This window comes from Gadus macrocephalus, chromosome 11 (assembly GCF_031168955.1).
Source record: "Gadus macrocephalus chromosome 11, ASM3116895v1".
Taxonomy (NCBI): domain Eukaryota; kingdom Metazoa; phylum Chordata; class Actinopteri; order Gadiformes; family Gadidae; genus Gadus; species Gadus macrocephalus.
Genome location: NC_082392.1, coordinates 6,358,458 through 6,379,876, shown reverse-complemented (window position 1 = coordinate 6,379,876; position 21,419 = coordinate 6,358,458). Strand labels below are relative to the sequence as shown.

Below are 21,419 nucleotides of genomic sequence, written 5' to 3'. Positions count from 1 at the left end.
ACTATGTAAAGAGGGTTAGGGTTAGCTACAATCTTCTAGGTCTAATCAATTGGACTGTTATAAATAGAAAAATCAAAGTAATTGAGTAGAGTCCCCCTGGTTTTAAATGAATCATCGACGGTATAATTATTATTCATATTATTAACATTGGCCAACCCAGGTAAAAAACAAAACACTTGGTTGGTGGTTTCAACAGTTTTAATTGCAATGAAATTCAAGCATACATCATAATGAACACGTGAACATTTAGCTCTCAAACTTTGAACGGCAGCCGACTGATGTTGTCTCTGGATGTCGGTCCTACACCTCGTCACGTCCACACGCTGCTCACTCCCTCGGACACACGCTTCAGTTGGACTCTCGTCTTCATTTGGACGCCAAGGTCTGGTCGATCCAGTGGCGCAGGTAAGACACGCGTGCGTACACGACCGCGGTGCGCACGTTGCAGTTGCTGGTTCCCCAGGAGACGATGCCCATGTGTCTGTGTGCAAGTGTGTGTGCATGCTTGAGTGTGAATGTGTGTGTGTGTGTGTGTGTGTGTGTGTGTGTGTGTGTGTGTGTGTGTGTGTGTGTGTGTGTGTGTGTGTGTGTGTGTGTGTGTGTGTGTGTATGGGCTTGTGCGTGAGTGTGCATGTGTTTGTGAGTAAACAACACGCAGTTACATAGTAGGGGAGACTGGGACAGAAAGTCAGCCCTGGCATTTTCTGTCCAGACCAGCCCACTACATTATCAGCACTAGGGGTGGGACGAGATGAACGGGAAGAACCCTGTATGTACTTGATTAAAACAATTTAATCAAGTACATCCATCCGAATAATAGTACAGGGCCCCGTTTCCCGAAAGCATCTTTAGCCTAAGGGATCGCAGAGTGGGTCTGCGATCCTAGTATTGGATGCGTTTGATTATAACACATTGGTAATGGTGTATCACGTGCGTCTGAGCCTAATGTGGGCCATTATGTTCTTAGTTTGAGAGAGACAGTCCAGGAAATGTTTGAGCAGGCAGGGCACTTAAAATGTGTGAGAGAAAGTGGGGGGAATTTGTGCAGACTGACATAGGCTACTCATAAAACGTAGCCTAAAATAATGTAAAAAAAAATATATATATATATATATATTAAAAAGAAATGCAAAGGAGCAGGCAAAAGGCTGGGATATGGTGGAGATTGGTCACGTTGACGGGAATGTTTAGTGACATGTGGGAGGGTGGAGGGGGTTAAAAAAAAGTCTCAATCACTCTTCGACGTGCATGAAAACCAGCCGCGTAGTTATGAAGGAGGCCGTCCTCATGTGACCGGCTGAATCTGCGTTGTGTTTCTTTTTTTAAGGAATGACGTGACCCACGATCTGTCCGGACTCGGCCACTCCGACGTCCATTTATTCGATCTGAATACACACATGTACAAATAGCTTCTTCTTAGCACTTGTGCCCTCACTCCAACTCCTCTCTTCCCAAGGGTATCGGAACAAAGGGCCTACATACAATATTATAACAAAAAAATTTGAAATAAAAGACATACCTGAATACACACATGTACAAATAGCTTCTTCTTAGCACTTGTGCCCTTACTCCAACTCCTCTACGAAACACACAGGGGGGGAAGGGGAACTAGCATGACTACACGAGGGTCAGGTGTATGCTAGGACATCGGAACAAAACACAAAGTTCCCCAAAACACTGAAATCTATCTAATAACTATGGATAGATATATACCCCAGACTTCCAATTAAACAATGTATAATCAAAATATTGTTCATTCATATTAAATCTTGTTCATGAATCATCTCATGTTCATGTATCAAATACAGGATAAATGCATGTATGTTACAGAAAATGAAATAATGACCATAGGACATAAACAAGCGCATATGGATGTGTCTGATAATTCGGGGGGGGGGGGGGGGGGGGGGGGGAGATTAAGAGCAGAAATGTTGCTCATGGTTTCACATACTATGTAAAGAGGGTTAGGGTTAGCAATCTTCTAGGTCTAATCAATTGGACTGTTATAAATAGAAAAATCAAAGTAATTGAGTAGAGTCCCCCTGGTTTTAAATGAATCATCGACGGTATAATTATTATTCATATTATTAACATTGGCCAACCCAGGTAAAAAACAAAACACTTGGTTGGTGGTTTCAACAGTTTTAATTGCAATGAAATTCAAGCATACATCATAATGAACACATGTGAACATTTAGCTCTCAAACTTTGAACGGCAGCCGACTGATGTTGTCTCTGGATGTCGGTCCTACACCTCGTCACGTCCACACGCTGCTCACTCCCTCGGACACACGCTTCAGTTGGACTCTCGTCTTCATTTGGACGCCAAGGTCTGGTCGATCCAGTGGCGCAGGTAAGACACGCGTGCGTACACGGCCGCGGTGCGCACGTTGCAGTTGCTGGTTCCCCAGGAGACGATGCCCATGTGTCTGTGTGCAAGTGTGTGTGCATGCTTGAGTGTGAATGTGTGTGTGTGTGTGTGTGTGTGTGTGTGTGTGTGTGTGTGTGTGTGTGTGTGTGTGTGTGTGTGTGTGTGTGTGTGTGTGTGTGTGTGTGTGTGTGTGTGTGTGTGTGTGTGTGTGTGTATGGGCTTGTGCGTGAGTGTGCATGTGTTTGTGAGTAAACAACACGCAGTTACATAGTAGGGGAGACTGGGACAGAAAGTCAGCCCTGGCATTTTCTGTCCAGACCAGCCCACTACATTATCAGCACTAGGGGTGGGACGAGATGAACGGGAAGAACCCTGTATGTACTTGATTAAAACAATTTAATCAAGTACATCCATCCGAATAATAGTACAGGGCCCCGTTTCCCGAAAGCATCTTTAGCCTAAGGGATCGCAGAGTGGGTCTGCGATCCTAGTATTGGATGCGTTTGATTATAACACATTGGTAATGGTGTATCACGTGCGTCTGAGCCTAATGTGGGCCATTATGTTCTTAGTTTGAGAGAGACAGTCCAGGAAATGTTTGAGCAGGCAGGGCACTTAAAATGTGTGAGAGAAAGTGGGGGGAATTTGTGCAGACTGACATAGGCTACTCATAAAACGTAGCCTAAAATAATGTAAAAAAAAAAATATATATATATATATATTAAAAAGAAATGCAAAGGAGCAGGCAAAAGGCTGGGATATGGTGGAGATTGGTCACGTTGACGGGAATGTTTAGTGACATGTGGGAGGGTGGAGGGGGTTAAAAAAAAGTCTCAATCACTCTTCGACGTGCATGAAAACCAGCCGCGTAGTTATGAAGGAGGCCGTCCTCATGTGACCGGCTGAATCTGCGTTGTGTTTCTTTTTTTAAGGAATGACGTGACCCACGATCTGTCCGGACTCGGCCACTCCGACGTCCATTTATTCGATCTGAATACACACATGTACAAATAGCTTCTTCTTAGCACTTGTGCCCTCACTCCAACTCCTCTCTTCCCAAGGGTATCGGAACAAAGGGCCTACATACAATATTATAACAAAAAATGTTGAAATAAAAGACATACCTGAATACACACATGTACAAATAGCTTCTTCTTAGCACTTGTGCCCTTACTCCAACTCCTCTACGAAACACACAGGGGGGGAAGGGGAACTAGCATGACTACACGAGGGTCAGGTGTATGCTAGGACATCGGAACAAAACACAAAGTTCCCCAAAACACTGAAATCTATCTAATAACTATGGATAGATATATACCCCAGACTTCCAATTAAACAATGTATAATCAAAATATTGTTCATTCATATTAAATCTTGTTCATGAATCATCTCATGTTCATGTATCAAATACAGGATAAATGCATGTATGTTACAGAAAATGAAATAATGACCATAGGACATAAACAAGCGCATATGGATGTGTCTGATAATTCGGGGGGGGGGGGGGGGGGGGGGGAGATTAAGAGCAGAAATGTTGCTCATGGTTTCACATACTATGTAAAGAGGGTTAGGGTTAGCTACAATCTTCTAGGTCTAATCAATTGGACTGTTATAAATAGAAAAATCAAAGTAATTGAGTAGAGTCCCCCTGGTTTTAAATGAATCATCGACGGTATAATTATTATTCATATTATTAACATTGGCCAACCCAGGTAAAAAACAAAACACTTGGTTGGTGGTTTCAACAGTTTTAATTGCAATGAAATTCAAGCATACATCATAATGAACACATGTGAACATTTAGCTCTCAAACTTTGAACGGCAGCCGACTGATGTTGTCTCTGGATGTCGGTCCTACACCTCGTCACGTCCACACGCTGCTCACTCCCTCGGACACACGCTTCAGTTGGACTCTCGTCTTCATTTGGACGCCAAGGTCTGGTCGATCCAGTGGCGCAGGTAAGACACGCGTGCGTACACGGCCGCGGTGCGCACGTTGCAGTTGCTGGTTCCCCAGGAGACGATGCCCATGTGTCTGTGTGCAAGTGTGTGTGCATGCTTGAGTGTGAATGTGTGTGTGTGTGTGTGTGTGTGTGTGTGTGTGTGTGTGTGTGTGTGTGTGTGTGTGTGTGTGTGTGTGTGTGTGTGTGTGTGTGTGTGTGTGTATGGGCTTGTGCGTGAGTGTGCATGTGTTTGTGAGTAAACAACACGCAGTTACATAGTAGGGGAGACTGGGACAGAAAGTCAGCCCTGGCATTTTCTGTCCAGACCAGCCCACTACATTATCAGCACTAGGGGTGGGACGAGATGAACGGGAAGAACCATCCATCCGAATAATAGTACAGGGCCCCGTTTCCCGAAAGCATCTTTAGCCTAAGGGATCGCAGAGTGGGTCTGCGATCCTAGTATTGGATGCGTTTGATTATAACACATTGGTAATGGTGTATCACGTGCGTCTGAGCCTAATGTGGGCCATTATGTTCTTAGTTTGAGAGAGACAGTCCAGGAAATGTTTGAGCAGGCAGGGCACTTAAAATGTGTGAGAGAAAGTGGGGGGAATTTGTGCAGACTGACATAGGCTACTCATAAAACGTAGCCTAAAATAATGTAAAAAAAATATATATATATATATATATATTAAAAAGAAATGCAAAGGAGCAGGCAAAAGGCTGGGATATGGTGGAGATTGGTCACGTTGACGGGAATGTTTAGTGACATGTGGGAGGGTGGAGGGGGTTAAAAAAAAGTCTCAATCACTCTTCGACGTGCATGAAAACCAGCCGCGTAGTTATGAAGGAGGCCGTCCTCATGTGACCGGCTGAATCTGCGTTGTGTTTCTTTTTTTAAGGAATGACGTGACCCACGATCTGTCCGGACTCGGCCACTCCGACGTCCATTTATTCGATCTGAATACACACATGTACAAATAGCTTCTTCTTAGCACTTGTGCCCTCACTCCAACTCCTCTCTTCCCAAGGGTATCGGAACAAAGGGCCTACATACAATATTATAACAAAAAATGTTGAAATAAAAGACATACCTGAATACACACATGTACAAATAGCTTCTTCTTAGCACTTGTGCCCTTACTCCAACTCCTCTACGAAACACACAGGGGGGGAAGGGGAACTAGCATGACTACACGAGGGTCAGGTGTATGCTAGGACATCGGAACAAAACACAAAGTTCCCCAAAACACTGAAATCTATCTAATAACTATGGATAGATATATACCCCAGACTTCCAATTAAACAATGTATAATCAAAATAACTAATATAAATAATGATAAATTATAAGATGGTCAAAGATTTGATTACAAAATAAATGTACACACCTCTTCCCAAGGGTATCGGAACAAATGGTGCGTTTTAATATCAATCCGTCAAATACGCCGATCTCGCCATCTCGGTTGAACTCAGTGGTGACCGAGCGAAATTCCGAGACAGAATTCAAGATGGCTGCGCCCATTGTGACTTGAAGTATGAACTGTTTTCATTGTGCTTGGACCACTTTGGTGGCTTAAATTGTAATTTCAATCACTCGTATTACTGCAATACCTTACTGCGTCCGTATCTCTGCCTATGTACACAAATATATTGTATTTGTTTACAGCACTTCGGTCAACTACTGTTGTTTTAAATGTGCTATATAAATGAACTTGACTTGACTTGACTATGGCCTATAGCCTACTTATATTGGATCGCCTGGTCCTCTGCCAATGCTACCGCGACAACAGCTTTCCGGGTGGCGTCCAACGACCGAGCAAAATAATAAAACGCTTGAAGTGTGGGCGTGGCGTCAGATCCGAGATCCGAGTCGGTTCTCAGAGAATACTCGAACGCACCAAAAGGGAAGAGGGCAGGGGGCGCAGGAAACTTAAGGGGTTCTCTGGAATGTGGGCGGGAGTACAGAAGGTACCCTAACCAGTGTTGCCAGGTGTATGATAATTATCGTATTTGTACGATAATTTGGCCCTCTGTACGATGTACGATCAATAATCCCAAAAAAGGCCAAAAATACGATAATTTGACCATTCAGTGAATGTGTGGTTGTAATCGGTTGTAATCAGCCTGTCGCAACTGTTTTTTTGTGAACCCTGAAGGCATCTCTTTCCATGTGACAAATTTCAAGCCAATCGTGCTTTTCTAAATGTGAGCTTGTCTCAGAACAACGGCAATGATTGGCTGAATAGTCCGCTGCGCCCGCCCCAGGAAAAAAAAAAAAAAAAGAAAGAAAAGAAGAAGAAGCAGAGACGGCTCGGCCCGGTCTGGAGAAGCGCGGAAAAGAAAATGAAAGAACCTGGAGAGTTCTAGTCATCTATCATAAATGTAATATGTAATTAATCCAAACAATAGTCTCCTCTCGCTCTTCTTCATTTCATTCAGAAAACTGCCAAAGACGGAGACTGACACAGACTGGACAGACAACTCAGGAAAAAAACATGTACCCCTTGGAGTGTTGTTGTTGTTTTTTACTATTAATTTGTTATCTAGGTTACCTCTTTTCCAGGTTATTATATAGCCAGGTTATATATGCACTTTATTTTATTAATTTTTTCCACAATATCTTTATTTGAGTTTTAAGCACCATAGCAAAGAGAAATACGGTCTTTGACATTCCTGCAACATGTCAACATAGTTAGCTGCCTTACTATGTTCAGAACAGAACATAAAACCAAAAATCACATAGAACTGCACTTTATTTTAAGTTAGAACCTGGTGTAGGCACTTTTAAGTTTTCATAAGTGCAGTTTTTGTTTATTTTATGAATTGTTGTCATTTTGAGGACAGAGACAATGTTGTTTCTCTGAAAATAAAATTTCAATATGTGAAACCAGATCTTTATTTTCTTGTCAGTTATCATGAATACTATTTCCCTTTTAAACCTGGTGCTATGTCTATTTCCTAACAGTGGGTGGCCTTCAGGCCTCATGATTTGGCTCATTAGTTCCCACCCGTCATTGTTTATGGGGGACACGTTAGCCTAACGCAACTGTGGGGCTGCTGATGAATCCATTCCGTTTCCATTCCATTCCATTCCAATCCATTCCGTACCAACGTAAAGCCGTGAGTGCCTGTTAGATGCTATTCAACACTCGAGTGACTATATAGCGCATCAATAGACTTGTTATTTTGATTATGACGGGTGTACGATAATTTCCCTCAAAATACGATAATTTTATGTCTCTGGTACGATAATCCTACATTTCCCACCTGGCAACACTGACCCTAACCCTAACCCTAACCAGCCCCCCCCTCTATGCCTCACCTTAGCCGGCTCCCTTATACTGGAGGGACGGACTTGGTGTCCGCCCCTATCCATAGCCCGGCTGAGGTGGGGCCTCCACTAGGAGTGCCTGGATCCCTGAGTCAGGTGGTCTTCCCAAACAGGTTCCCTGAGGGGACCCCTGCCATCAGGAGCGGAGATGTTCAGGGGCAGCAGCCACACACACGCATCATACCCCTCATCAGCAGATATACACAAAACATCATACACATACACTCCAAACTGAAAAACGCATTTACACACGCACAACATAACAATCCCGCACTTCACAACCACAAAATCATCTCAGCCTATAGGAAGAACCGGAACCTGCAAGATGTCCTGGTGCGGGCCCGCTTCTCCACGGACACTGGAGGCGCCCCCTCTCAACACCGAGGCCATTTCCAGCAGTTGGCGGTCATCCGCAACCAGCTCGCCTCCACCTCCAGCCCTATCACACAACAACTCACTATACTGGACAAAAATATCATTTATGCCATCACATGCTCCGAATGCCACATCATCTATGTCGGCGAAACAAAGCACACCATTCTCACCAGACTTAAACAACATTTATATACAATACACATAGGCACACTCAACACTCAACTAGTCAAACATTTCCAAACACACCCCATTACTTCATTATTCATCACCGGGCTGGAGATGAAGGCGTGCTGGTCGGATAGACAGGGGAAGGCAGCGGAGCACAGATGGATAGCTAAACTTAGGACCATTACCCCCTTGGGCCTTAACATCAGGGAGTAGGGTCCGCACTGGACCGTTACTGGGGGCTCTGGGTTGTCCCGGGATTCCTCCCTGGGTTTTTCCCTTTGCGCGGCATCGGGTCGACTGTGCGTTTTAATGTGTTGCATGTTTTTATTCCTTCCGTGTGCTCCCTTTTATACTATTTTATTCCCTTGGTGTTTTCTTTTTTATTACAGGATGATCGGGATGTGTGAATGATTTTATTATGTCCCTTTTATTGTTATTTATTCTTCTATCTATTTTTATCCTATTTATTAATTTTATTTATTGAGTTTGACGTATTTCTTATATGTTCTTACCATGATTTTACATGTGTATATATGTGCATGCGGATTGTTTTATTCATTAAAAGGGCTCCTGCGGTCTTAACAATGAATTCTTTCAAAATTGCAGCCTGCTCCTTTTTATCTCTCTATTTTATATTTTATTTTATATATATATATATACAATTTTATTTATGCGCATGATTCGCCATTTTTATCACAGTATGAGTATGGATGGATAGTATGAGCACGTATGTATTTATTTATATATCTATATATTTATATATTTGTCCCCCTCTATCTTTATTTATGGATTTACTTATACGCATGCTTTGACGGGCAGGGTCCCTGGATCCCCCGCTTTTATTATTAGTATGCACCATTTTACTAGAAGTGTTTTTATCGACCCGTTTGCTGCGCTGACTGTCTCATTATGGGAGGCCTCTCGGGCCCCCGGCCCCTTAGACACTCTGGCGGTGACGGCACCCTGCTCCCTCTGATCCCCCTGGGGGTACAAAATAGACTGCTCCGCGCCTCCTCAGACCCCAGCTGCTGGTCCCCCTGCTCTTCCTTCCCTTCCTCTGTTTTTATTCTTATTTTTATTTTCACAGAAAAAGAAAAGAATACACACCAAAAAATGAAAAATATTAATGAAAAAAAGAAAAAATGAAAAAAAGAAAATACCCAAAAAAGAAATAACCGAAAAAAATTAAAAGAAAAGATTGGGAGATGGTGTGCCAGTGCACCCAGGGTCTATGACCATCAAGAACCGAATGTCGATATAAAAACCTAACCCTAACCCTAACCCTACCAATCTAACCAACCAATAGCGTGTAGCATGCTTTAAACAAGTTACCGCCCGGAAGGTTACCGGAAGGTAAGCCGTCCACGAGCCGGGCATATCAAACTGTTTATTGCCCGGCCTCTCTGTGATTATTCCTTACTTATCCCTCGTCTTGTCGATTAGTTTGTTTATGTGACGATTTCAAAAACTTTTTGGGTTTTGTTCAAAGCATGCTACACGCTATTGGTTGGTTAGATTGGTGGCATGGAAAGCAAATGAAAATGATTCCCGCTTAAATACGAACGTTCTAGATGTATAAATACTCCCGCTTATCATCACTTGGTATCCAAACCACTATGGCGTTTCGATCTCTGAACTGAAAAAGGGTTGGGTCGTACCACACCGGGTGCCCAGTTACAGCCGCGATTAATACTTCAGCCAACATTTTGTTCAGTGAGTGAATAAAGGTAGGTAGGAACTGCCTGCCGGTGTTCCCTGGGATCCACGCAAGCGAAGAGCGTCTACATTCCGATTGGCTGTCAGTGTTTGGCCGCTGAAGTGCGTCATAGGCATTTGCATAAAGTTAAAACGTTTTAAACTTTTTTTTGACGCTCTGGTCGCTCAACTTTGGCCGCTGGTAGCGTTGGTCGCTTTGGTCGCTTTGGTCGCTCTTGCCCATAGAAAGTGAATGAATTCCGGCGATTTGGTCGCTCAATTCGCTTCTGGTGTGGACGTACAGTGAATCCACTTTTCTCACGATGTAATTTTTTGTCAAGTAATTTGAAAGTTGTGTTCAAAAGGTGGGGCTAAAATAATAAACTCAGCTGAATATTACATTTTTTAAGGTCACGTATCTGTTCTAAAAAGGTGTTAAAAAATACGATGACGTCACACATTGTCATACTGTCAGAGGGTCAGAGGTACTGCTTTACGGCAGATTCTGAAGCACTTCCGCATTTCCCGCAACGATAATACCAGCTGTTGGAGGTAAGGCTTTTTCTTGCTTACTAGTTACAGAGTTTTAGTGAGGTAATGTAAAAAAAAAAGAAATGCGCGAATGTTTTACATATGTATATAACTTACAGAGTGTTTTTTTTTAATCCTCACTAGTGCCGATGATAAAGCTTTTTTTTAGTAACGATTATGAGCCATTTCTTTCTCCTGATATAGAAACCTGGATTAGAATCATAATTTTAAGACTGCATCAACTAAGTTTACATCAGTAAACAATTTCCTAGAGAGCAGTGTTCTGTTGTACTCCTCCTCATGCCTCTTCCTTTCTTGATCTCTACAGTTGGACATTGATGCTGTGACAACGGACAAGTCTTCTTCCTCTGTCCTTTTTCCCTGCCTCTGTTCTGTATGTTCAGCGTTGTTAAATCATTTATCTTTTTTATTATTTACTATTAGTTACTGTTCTTATTGTGTTCTTGTTATTGTGATGTTTGAATAAACTTGCCTGTTGCAATGTTGGTATAATGTTTGTATAATTACTGTTATACAACTGTTACTGTTTCAATGTGACCCAGACCATATTTCTCATTCAACAAACATGCGTAGCTTATAATGTGTTGCAAGGCAGAGCAATTATATTCAATGGCTTAAAACAAACCCATCTGTAAAGATCAATGAATGCATAGCAATCAATGACCAGTGGTGGAGATGGTTTTCGCTCTGTGCAAGGTCATTAGCCCAAGTAAGTCCTACAAAAAAAGAACTACAGTAATAGCAGATGTTGAAGTTGTTAAATCGTTAACAAAGAATTTGTATGGAACAATCGGTTAAGGTAAGTTAAGTGCTTGAGTCTCGACACTCGCGATTTTACCCGGGCTCCAGCGCAACTTTCCCTACCAGATGCAGCCTCAGGTAGCCTAGGACCATTCATACAGGAGCAAGCAAGAACGTTACCCTTTTCTGTCCTTGGGAAACGAAAAGACAGACAATCCGTTTCCACTGTTAGAGCAGTTTATCATTGCACATTTACGAGGCATTTCTTTTTTAAACTATCTTTATTTTCGAAAAATACACAATGACAGATGAAATTACATTGACTGTATTATTTAAGGTGGTCATACCGTACCTACCATGTATATAACACATTGAACATTGAACACAAGAAATGGAAGAAATTCCATTATGCCCATGTACTTTCACCATACATAACTATATAAAAAATAAAAGGGCCTGCAGGAAAATATAAATACAGTACGCAAAAAATAAACTTCGACGGAATGTTTCTGATCATGCTTCAGCTTCAGATGCCGTCAAGAGGGGTCTCTGGTCGTAATCAGTCGCAAGTCCGTCCCTGACCAATCAGCATTCATTAGCAGAATGCTAGCGTGTACGGCCAACAACGGCCCAAACTGTAAGAAATCGAAAGGACATAAGTACTCATTCATTCGACTTTTGAACTATAATCTTTATTGAACTTGCGGAATCTACAATAAAATTTGCGATATTTCAACGACAAGCAGGTGAAAGAGACATATTTAGCCGTCTAGCCCCGTAGACTCCCATTCATTCTGGACTCGCCCGCGAGTCCAGAATGAAGTGCCCAGGCTCTTCGCAGACGGGCTCTGCGATTATCCATTTTCAGCTCCGCCCCGACTCCGGCCCACACCATGAGGTCCCGCCCACCCTGGTTTGTGTTGTGATTGACAGCACTGTCAGGGCTCTCTGAGCCTGTCAGCCCATGATTGATTGACAATCATAGACCAATAATATGTGTCGATGCTGGCAACACACTGCAGCCCATTGGCCGGCCCAATTGGAGGGAATTTAGAGAGAGAGAAAAAAACAAAACATAGCGGACCGGACCGGCCCACATTGGGTCAACGGCCCACCGGGACAGTATGCCAGATGGCCAGTCCACCCCTGACAGGGGGTGAGTTGTAACACCACCAATTCCACCAATCAGGGATAAGATATGAGCCATGTGCCAACTCGTTCAATACATGTTACTTATGGTACGGCCACACCAACCGCAAGACGCAGCCCGACTCCGTGTATTCTTCATGTACCTTCACTTGCAACAATGTTCCACTAGTTGGCGCCATTTTTCCAGGAGTTACGAGAGAAATCCTAATTTTAAGACAAATGTAGGCACTTTACCTAAAAGGTCCAGAACAGTAGCTTTAAAAAATAAGAAATTAGTGTTAGGTGCTGAAGAAAAAATGTGTTGCAACCTTACCCGGTCTCCCCTATTTTAGTACAGTTATTCACTACAATATTGTGAACACACGTTTAAATTGTAATCTTTTCAGGCTAAAACGATTTTGGTTTCCTTTGTCATACGAATGTCCTTGTTGTCATGGCAGTATCTTGGTTTTCCCCTAGAGGACAACACTGTTGAGTTTCAACTAATTTACATAAAGAGCTTCACACTTCTACTTTGTCTGGCCGAGGAGAATCAGGTTGGAACACTTTGACTTAATGTTTGATTTTATTCAGAATTATTGATGGTTTTTTATAATACGTTTCCATGTGCATTTACCAACACACATCTTTATTTATTTGTGTTTACTTTTCATTAGTTCACTTATTCATTTTAAAATCTTTACATTGTGTGTTATAATATATTTTATTCTCTGCATTTTGAATGGTTCTTTTAAGTATCTGTATCCCTAAAGTTAATCAGTGAGGATTGAAGCAAGTATGAGTAGAGACACAACCGTCCTGCTCGGGTGGCTGCTCTTACAAGGTAAATGCTTTTGGGTTAACTGCTTTTTGGGTCAAGGGTTAAAATGATCGATGCCACAAATTGAATCAATGTAATTGATCGTTCAGTTGTGGAAGTTGTGGAAGCAAAATACAAAAAAGGCTTGGTAGGTACTTTGGCTTAACTTTAGTTAGGTACCGAATCGATATACTTTCATCCTTTTTAAGTATCAATTTAGTACAATATAGCACAAAATCATGTGCACTTATCTCACATTATATGAAAAATCATTTTTAAAGATCTTTTTCACATTTAAGTTTTGTAACTTAATTTAACCCTCAGCCATAATGACGGAAATAATTGTGTGTTTTAATTAGACCTTTTCATGTGAGCCTGTCAATAACAATAATAATAACAATGACAATAAACAGAAATACAATGTCTGATAGGCCTACTTCCTTTGTTGTAAAGTTTAACGTAAGTCTTGGACATACACAAGTAGGTCTTTCACTGCTAACCCTAACCCTAACACAAGCCTGATGTGTTCCCAGCTACGAGCTGCACTGTGTGGTCAGCAGACTGGAACGCCAAGGTCGTCCGGGAAGTAGATGCTCTGGTGGACTCCTGTGTGGTCATCCCTTGCTCCTTCACATACGGAGAAGGGCTTTCCCGCGCCACGCTCAAAGGCAGCTGGTTCCCGGAGGGGGATAAAGAGAAGTACATCTTCCAAGAAGACATTGCGGTTATCATGAGGGAGTTTAGAGGCCGCACAGAGCTGACGGGACGACTCACGAAAGGGAACTGCACCTTAAAGATAATAGAGGTGAAGGATCACGACGACGGCCCCTTCTGCTTCAAAGTAGAAATGAGTGATAGGACTTTGAAGACCCCTGAATTTGAGAACCACTGCGCTCGCCTTAACTTGCTTGGTAGGTAGTGTCTGAGTAAATGGTAAATGGACTGCATTTATACCGCGCTTTTCTAACCAGTGGCCACTCAAAGCGCTTTACAACATTGCCCAACATTCACCCATTCATGCACATATCCACACACTGACGGCGGTGTCCACCCTGCAAGGCGACAGCCTGCTCGTCAGGAGCAGTCAGGGAGAGGTGTCTTGCTCAGGGACACCTCTGAACTCAGCTCGGAGGAGCCGGGGATCGCCTCACCCTAACTGCTCCTTAAGAGCTGGCTATCGCCCTGCGTTGTTGACTCCGCAGTCAGTGTGTGATCGTGGGAATGAATGTTTGTAAGTCGCTTTAGATAAAAGCGCCTGCTAAATCCCCTCGATGTAAAGGTCTTCTGACTCTTTTGCTTCCCCTCCTCTTTTGCAGCGGAACCCCCCAAACCTAAATTAAATCCTCCGAGGAAGGCGATCCAGGGTGAACCTTACACCATCTCCTGCTCTGTGGCCCACACCTGCCCGGCCCATCGGCCCAACATCACCTGGAGCCGGGCCTCCACGGACACAGGGGTCATCCATATCAACAAAGACAACGGCAAGGGCTCCTGGGAAATGGAGTCCATCCTGACCTTCATCCCGGAGGCAACGGACGACGACTCGGAGCTCAGCTGCACGGCAACCTTCAACGGAGGGGTGACCTCCTCCTCCACGCACCATCTCTTTGTGAAACGTGAGTGCAGAATGGCGTCTTCAATCAAGAGCAATGGTCCATGCCTCATGGCTGTGATGAATGCATGTCTGTGATCATCTTGTGGTTCCCTGGATTCAAGTACATGTGACACTCAGCGGAGGATTGTGGTCTGTGAGTCTCTGTTCATCCGGGACTTGTTTCTGTTCCCAGGTAAAGAGGGGGATTGTTTCTGTTCTCATTGTTTCTGTTCTCTGGTAAAGAGTTGTATTGTTTCTGTTCTTATTCTTTCTGTTCGTATTGATTCTGTTCCCAGGTAAAGAGCTGTACCTGCACATTATCCTTCCTCTCGTTGTCGGCCTTGGGACAGCTGTGGTCTTTGGAGCGCTCTGTGTTCTAATGAAGATCAAATACAAGTGAGTTCCGTCCTGGTGAGAATTCACACAAGCCTGTAGCTCAGGAGGTAGAGAGCGTTGTGTGGATTCTGGTTGCTGGTTCTATTCCCGGCTAAGTGTTGTGAGTCCCTGAGTAGAGCTAACTGTTGGCTCTACCTCCATGGTGACAGCTCGGTCAGTGTATGAGTGTGTTTATGAATGGGTGAATGTTAGCCACTGATTGCATGTGCTGTGAGTGGCCACAGGTCAGAATGGTGAATTAAAAACTGTCCATATACCATATCAATTAGCTATTAATATTATCCTTCTCTAATTGCATAAGGAACCGTATTGCTGATCTTCAAAGCAGAGGAAACGGCAGGCAAGTAAAAGGATATTGTGACGATTAGATCGGTGCAGTCAGGTAAACAGATGGGTTCATTAATTCTGTTTTGCGTTTATATTAGATTGCGGAATCACCTTTCAAGAATATCGCAGAGGTGAGTGAACAAGTCTGATTTGGTTTCATTAAATCATCGATGGAGACACAAATCCATTGAGTGTAAAACATGTTTCATCACCATCCATTGTGTCGGTTGAACATGATCTTATTATCATCCATTGTGTGTAAAACATGATGACATTCAACAACATGTTATCGTTGTTGTTTGTTTCTTCATCTTAGGATGAGCTCCAGCCGCTTCATGCCCTCTCGTCCGAGGTCAGTACCGTCTGGAGATCGGTCCGTTCTCAGACGGACCATGTATACACACAATGTACACATGGAAACCCTCTTCCAAGGCCATGCGTAACCGTTCCATCTGGCGGTGCTGATTACATCGTGGCCTATGTTTAGACCTTGGTTTAAGCCTGTGGTTTCTGTTCTTCTTTCCGAACGAACATGCTTTTCAGCCGGTCCCAGTTGTGTAGAAATAAAGAAATATAGATGAGTGTTGAGATGAGAATAACGTGTTACTCAACCATTCCAACCTTTTCCTGACGATGTCAACCCCCCAACAGGAAATGCGTGGTGGTACTCCATGATCCTCTGTTCTGGGTTATTTCGAATGATAAATCACGTTTTCGTTTTTTGTTGTTTTTTCCTTGCAGGGAGCCGGTAGATTTGAGTGCTTATGATATGTAAGTGTCCCCCAACAGTTCTGTTATTGTAATTAAGGCCCAATCCCATTTCTACACCTTACCCCTTCCCCTTACCCCTCCCCCTTGTTTTGAAGGGGTAGAAATGGGATTGGGCCTCAGTGTTTTGTACCCTTCTTGATCATATCGTTCACTTACAGGCCGAATAACACTGCAAAGAAACAGAAGATCTCGAAACCCCGCTGTCCATCGCCGAAGAGGTACCACAGCTCCCTTCTTCACATTTAGCAGACGTTTTTATCCAAAGTGACTTACAAGTGCATTTGTCAGAAGATAGAGAAACAACAATATATCGCTGTCGGTACAGTAAGGATGTTCAAAGAACCAAGTGCCAAGCACTAACAATCGCTAGATAAACCCATTCCCTGTTTAGAACAAGGATAGCTAGGATAAGACTCTAAACGATATCAAGTACTATTTTTTAAGTGCAAGGACGTCCAACATACAATAAGTGCGTACGAGGGATGTAGGGGGATGGTTGGGGGGAGGGTAAGGGGGGAGGCAATGCAAAGTCTAGGTGAGAGTCTTCTCTTGCGTTCACATCCTCGTCCTGCTGAGACCTCTTAGCCTCCCTGCTGGTCCGTCTAATTGGTGTTTCTAATCAACGCTCTCCTTTGTGGCGATGGTTTCCAGTCAGCCGGGGTCCTTCTCCAATCGAGGGGCGACTGGTCACGACCGGGTATGAAGCAATCAAATAATAAAACGATAATTTCCCCTTAAAAACTGCTCTGTCATCTCTGACACCCGGGTGATGTTGTTTCTCCCAGGGCTTCGGTGATTCCTGTGACGATGATTACACGAACACTGCTGACCTCAACATTTATGGAAACCTCTGAGCACAGCGACTTCCTCCGTGAAGAGATGAGAGGCTGTGCTCCAATCTTTTGTTGGTGTTCAGTTCCACTTCGACTCATTAGCATTTAGGGCATTTAGCAGACGCATTTATCCAAAGCGACCTACAATAATTACATTTGTGATAAGAAGTGAAACAATATATCGCTGTCGGTACAGTAAGGATGTTCATAGAACCAAGTGCATGTACTAACAATCGCTAGGCTAACCCATTCCCCGTATACAGCAGTGATAGCAGCTACTGCAGATGCTACACAATTAAGTACTATGAATCGGGCAGTCCAGGGAATTTGTTTTAGCTCTACTCAACTGATGCTCCTAGGCTTTGATTGTTCTCAGAAAACGTACACCGCTTTAGATAACGACCAAATGTTAACATTGTGTCACATGGTGTGTTATGTTTTGTATGCGTTATGCTGTGTAAACATGTTCTCCGGCCCTGCACAATAAAATGTCCCTTCCATGCTTGAAATCTCGGTCTCATCATTCGTGTCGACTCTAAAACTTGAATCGTCTGGTCTATCGGGTTTAAAGGGGTAGTTCGGAATTTTGGACATAGGGCCTGATTCCCAAGTGAGCATTGGTATTCTATATCACTGGAGACAGTTTTCAACACATTTCATACAGTCCTTCTAGTTGCAGAGTTCGCTCGTGCTAGGCTAGCGCAAGTCAACGGGCAATGCTAGCCTGCTATTAAAAACAGTCTTACCCACTCCACAGTACACCCGAGGTAAATCAATTATAACGCCAGACTATAGATTTAAATGTCTGTGTTGATAGAATAATGTTAGAAATAAAACTAACCTTGCATCGCATGAATCATCGAGGGACTACTCTCTCAGCAGAAGCGGAATTTTACTATGCGCTGGTTAGGTTTGTAACCGAATCACGACAGAAGAACGTAAACAGAGAAGCGTGGGACAGAAGCGCAATTGAACGACTAGGCAACATGATGGTTCAGTGTGCTTTTAGAAATTGTAGAAATAAACGGTACAGATGGGCACCACAAAGTTTCCACCAATTTCCAGTGCGAGATCCAGAAAGGACTCAACTGTGGCTTGTTGCTGCTGGCTTGGACATCAAAACACCGGCTCGTACATGTACGGTTCGTTGGATACAACAAATTCCTCATAATCGTCTTCAAAAGCAGATGCATCGCTAACTCCTCCAAACGTGGGCATATCTTGTTAATTGAATACGCTTATAGAATTCCTTCGTTCACTGTACTCTGCGTTTGTAGCAATGACAGCGGCAGGTAACCTAGGTATCAGTCCGCCGCTGCCGTAGCCTACGTACAGGAATATAAACACTGCTGCTGAGACCACGCAATTCCCTCAAAATGCAATGCAATGCAAGGTTGGTTTTATTTCTAACATTATTCTATAAACAGACATTTCGATTTATAGTCTGTCGTTATAATTGATTTACCTCGGGTGTACTGTGGAGTGGGTAAGACTGTTTTTAATAGCAGGCTAGCATTGCCCGTTGACTTGCACTAGCCTAGCACGAGCGAACTCTGCAACTAGAAGGACTGTATGAAATGTGTTGAAAACTGTCTCCAGTGATATAGAATACCAATGCTCACTTGGGAATCAGGCCCTATGTCCAAAATTCCGAACTACCCCTTTAAGTAACTGAGTTATTAAGCAAAAAGATACTTTATTCATCCCTTTGGGCAAATTCAGGTATCCAGTAGCTCAACAGACAGTAGGCCTACAGTTGAGACAAAAAACAAAATGGACAAACAGTAAAAGTCAACCAAATAAGTCAGTAAAAGTCAATAGAAGGTGAGCAATTAAGGGCTGCTCCAGGGTGACTGGGACACCCGCAGAAGTGATGTGCCATGCTTTTTTAGTAAGAACTTATTCTTTGAGTTTCTTGCTGTTGGTGTCTCCCACCCCTTCTCCTCATAGTAGTAGTCCTCTCCCGAGTCATTTTATGAAAAAAGGTAAAAAAAAAATTGCAACAGAAGCAAACTCAACTGATTTTGTATCCTCAATGTATGTCCTGAGTAAGGAAAAAAAAAGCAGAAGAAACCCGTTAGGGGAAAGTTTAGAAAAAGACCCAGATATATCCTATTCGTACGCATATTTATTATTTTTCTCACTTGAATTGGGTAAACATTTTAACCTTTAGATATCCCCGTGAAAATTACTGAGTTGATTATTTACATCAAGACAAACAAAAAATGTTTAAATTTTTTTTTTTAATTGTTTGTTAACATGGGCAAACAGTGCATAATCTAATTACGTATGTGCTACTTTGCATAAATACAACAACAGATCTAAACATTGGGTATAGCCAGGTGAAAATGTCTTGTAGAATTTGTTGACATATAACAGTAAAATACTTAATGTTAAGGTCCGAATGGAACCCATTTAGGCTACCCATGAGCATTAATACAAAGAGGCAGACAGAAGTACTTTAAACCAGCCTTTAATAAGACAGCTAGTGACAGTTGATTCACAGTTGAGTGGACCTTGAATAAATGACTGAATCTCTGCCCCTTATGGTGACATTTGTTTGCCTCTATAGTATTTTACTGTAAGATGTCCACAAGATTAATTTTCACCTGGCTATACCCAATGCTTAGATCTGTTGTGGTTATTATTCAAATTAGCACACACGTGATAATATTATGCATCGTTTGCCCATGTTAACAAACAATTTCCAAAAACTTTTTTTTTTGTCTTGGTGTAAGTAATCAACCTAGAAATGTTCATGGTGATATCTAAAGGTTAAAATGTTACCCTATTCACATGAGAAAAATAATTAATATGCGTATGAAAAGGCTATTTTGATCTTTTTCGAAACTTTCCCCTAATGGGATTCTTCTGGGATTTATTTTTCTCCATACTCAGGACATATTGAGGAGACAAAATCAGTTGAGTTTGATTCGGTTGCAATTTGTTCAAAGTTTACCCCCATTTTGGCTTAAAATGACTATTGCTCCGGTTATGACGTGGACGTGACGTGAGTAGTCTCAGAACCCATATGCTCCGGTAAAACCTATCATATATATATGTAAACCTGTTCGTTTGATTTTGTGAAAAGTCGTTGTCGAGTGATATAAATGCAAGATGTAAGTAGGTTACGAAATGAAGTTGAGTTAACCCAGTTCAAGAGCTAAAGAAAAGAAGAGAGACAACAAATTGGAGTTAGCTCATGGGCTAGCTGAAGCTCCCATAACCCAAGCTGGGGATAAAGGAATTTTAGAAGCTATACACGCTCTTCGGAAAGAATTCTCTGCCAAGCTCCAAGAAGTTATCACCTCAAGTCAAATCCCAATTAGAAATCCTACCACACTCAAATATTCTTGCCACACCAAACACAATCCTGCATCGATTATTTTCTCATTTCTGGGACTCTTGCGGATCATATACTGGACTGTGGACACAAAGGCATCGTTTTTTCAGATCATGTCCTATTATTTTTGCATTAATGCCTTACTTCACATGCCACGGGCCAAACAGTGTGGAGGCTTAGCCTGAGATGGCTCCATGATCAGAATTTTCTAAAATTTTGTGGAAGGAAATATTGATATATTCTTTCTCTCCTTATGACTGAACTTGAGCGAGATATTAATGATCTAGAAAGCGAGCTGGGAATGTACAGAGGCTCTCAGAATTATGGGCTAAATAATATGATGATGTTACAGCTAGTTAGGCCTTATACAGTATAACTTGGTTAAAGCCGACATACTATGATCAGGGAGAATCAGCGGGTAAATTACTAGCATGGAGGATTAAAACACTGCAAAATGAAAGGGCTAACACTGAGCTTGAAACTGAAAGCATCCAACAGAAATTAACAGAGCTTATCAAAAATAAAATATGAACCTTTATATGTCAGAATCTCTGCACACTACACAATGTCCTACACCCCTTTTTAGACCAGCTCTCTATTCCAGCTTTAGAGAAAAAGGTAAAAGAGGAGCTAGACTCCTCCATTACAAAGGAGGAACTGTTTGAAGCGATGTCTCACATGAATGGAGGGAAGGCATCATGTCCGGATGGACTACCCATAGGCAACTACAAGCGCTTTAAGGCTTGGCTTGTGACACCACTCTTTGATATAGTCAAATCAATTGAAGCCAAACATTTATCATCCTCCTTATCCAATGCTTTAATAAACATGATCTTAAAACTAGATAAACCCCATGTAAGATGTGGGTTGTATCGTCCTATTTCGCTTATAAACTCTTGCTAAGATTATAGAAACAGTGTTTGTGAGACGTCTTGAAAACCATCTTCCTTCTCTGATAGCCCCTGACCAAACCGTTTCATAAAAGGTTGTCAAGGTTTCCACAACGCAACGTCTTCCTGGATGCTGA

The 21,419-nt window shown here is 42.5% G+C and overlaps 1 protein-coding gene across 1 annotated transcript; it reads left to right on the top strand.

Annotated features, from left to right (window-relative positions):
• Positions 1-12,427: 12,427 nt before the first annotated feature.
• On the top strand, positions 12,428-17,558 carry LOC132467158 (myelin-associated glycoprotein-like). Its single transcript, XM_060064288.1, has 12 exons — positions 12,428-12,865; positions 13,065-13,152; positions 13,662-14,039; positions 14,445-14,744; positions 15,019-15,118; positions 15,420-15,458; positions 15,544-15,576; positions 15,762-15,797; positions 16,187-16,216; positions 16,375-16,434; positions 16,868-16,913; positions 17,002-17,558. The coding sequence occupies exons 2-12, from the start codon at positions 13,107-13,109 to the stop codon at positions 17,068-17,070; spliced, it is 1,137 nt and encodes a 378-aa protein (XP_059920271.1). The 5' UTR covers positions 12,428-12,865; positions 13,065-13,106; the 3' UTR covers positions 17,071-17,558.
• The last annotated feature ends 3,861 nt before the right edge of the window (positions 17,559-21,419 follow it).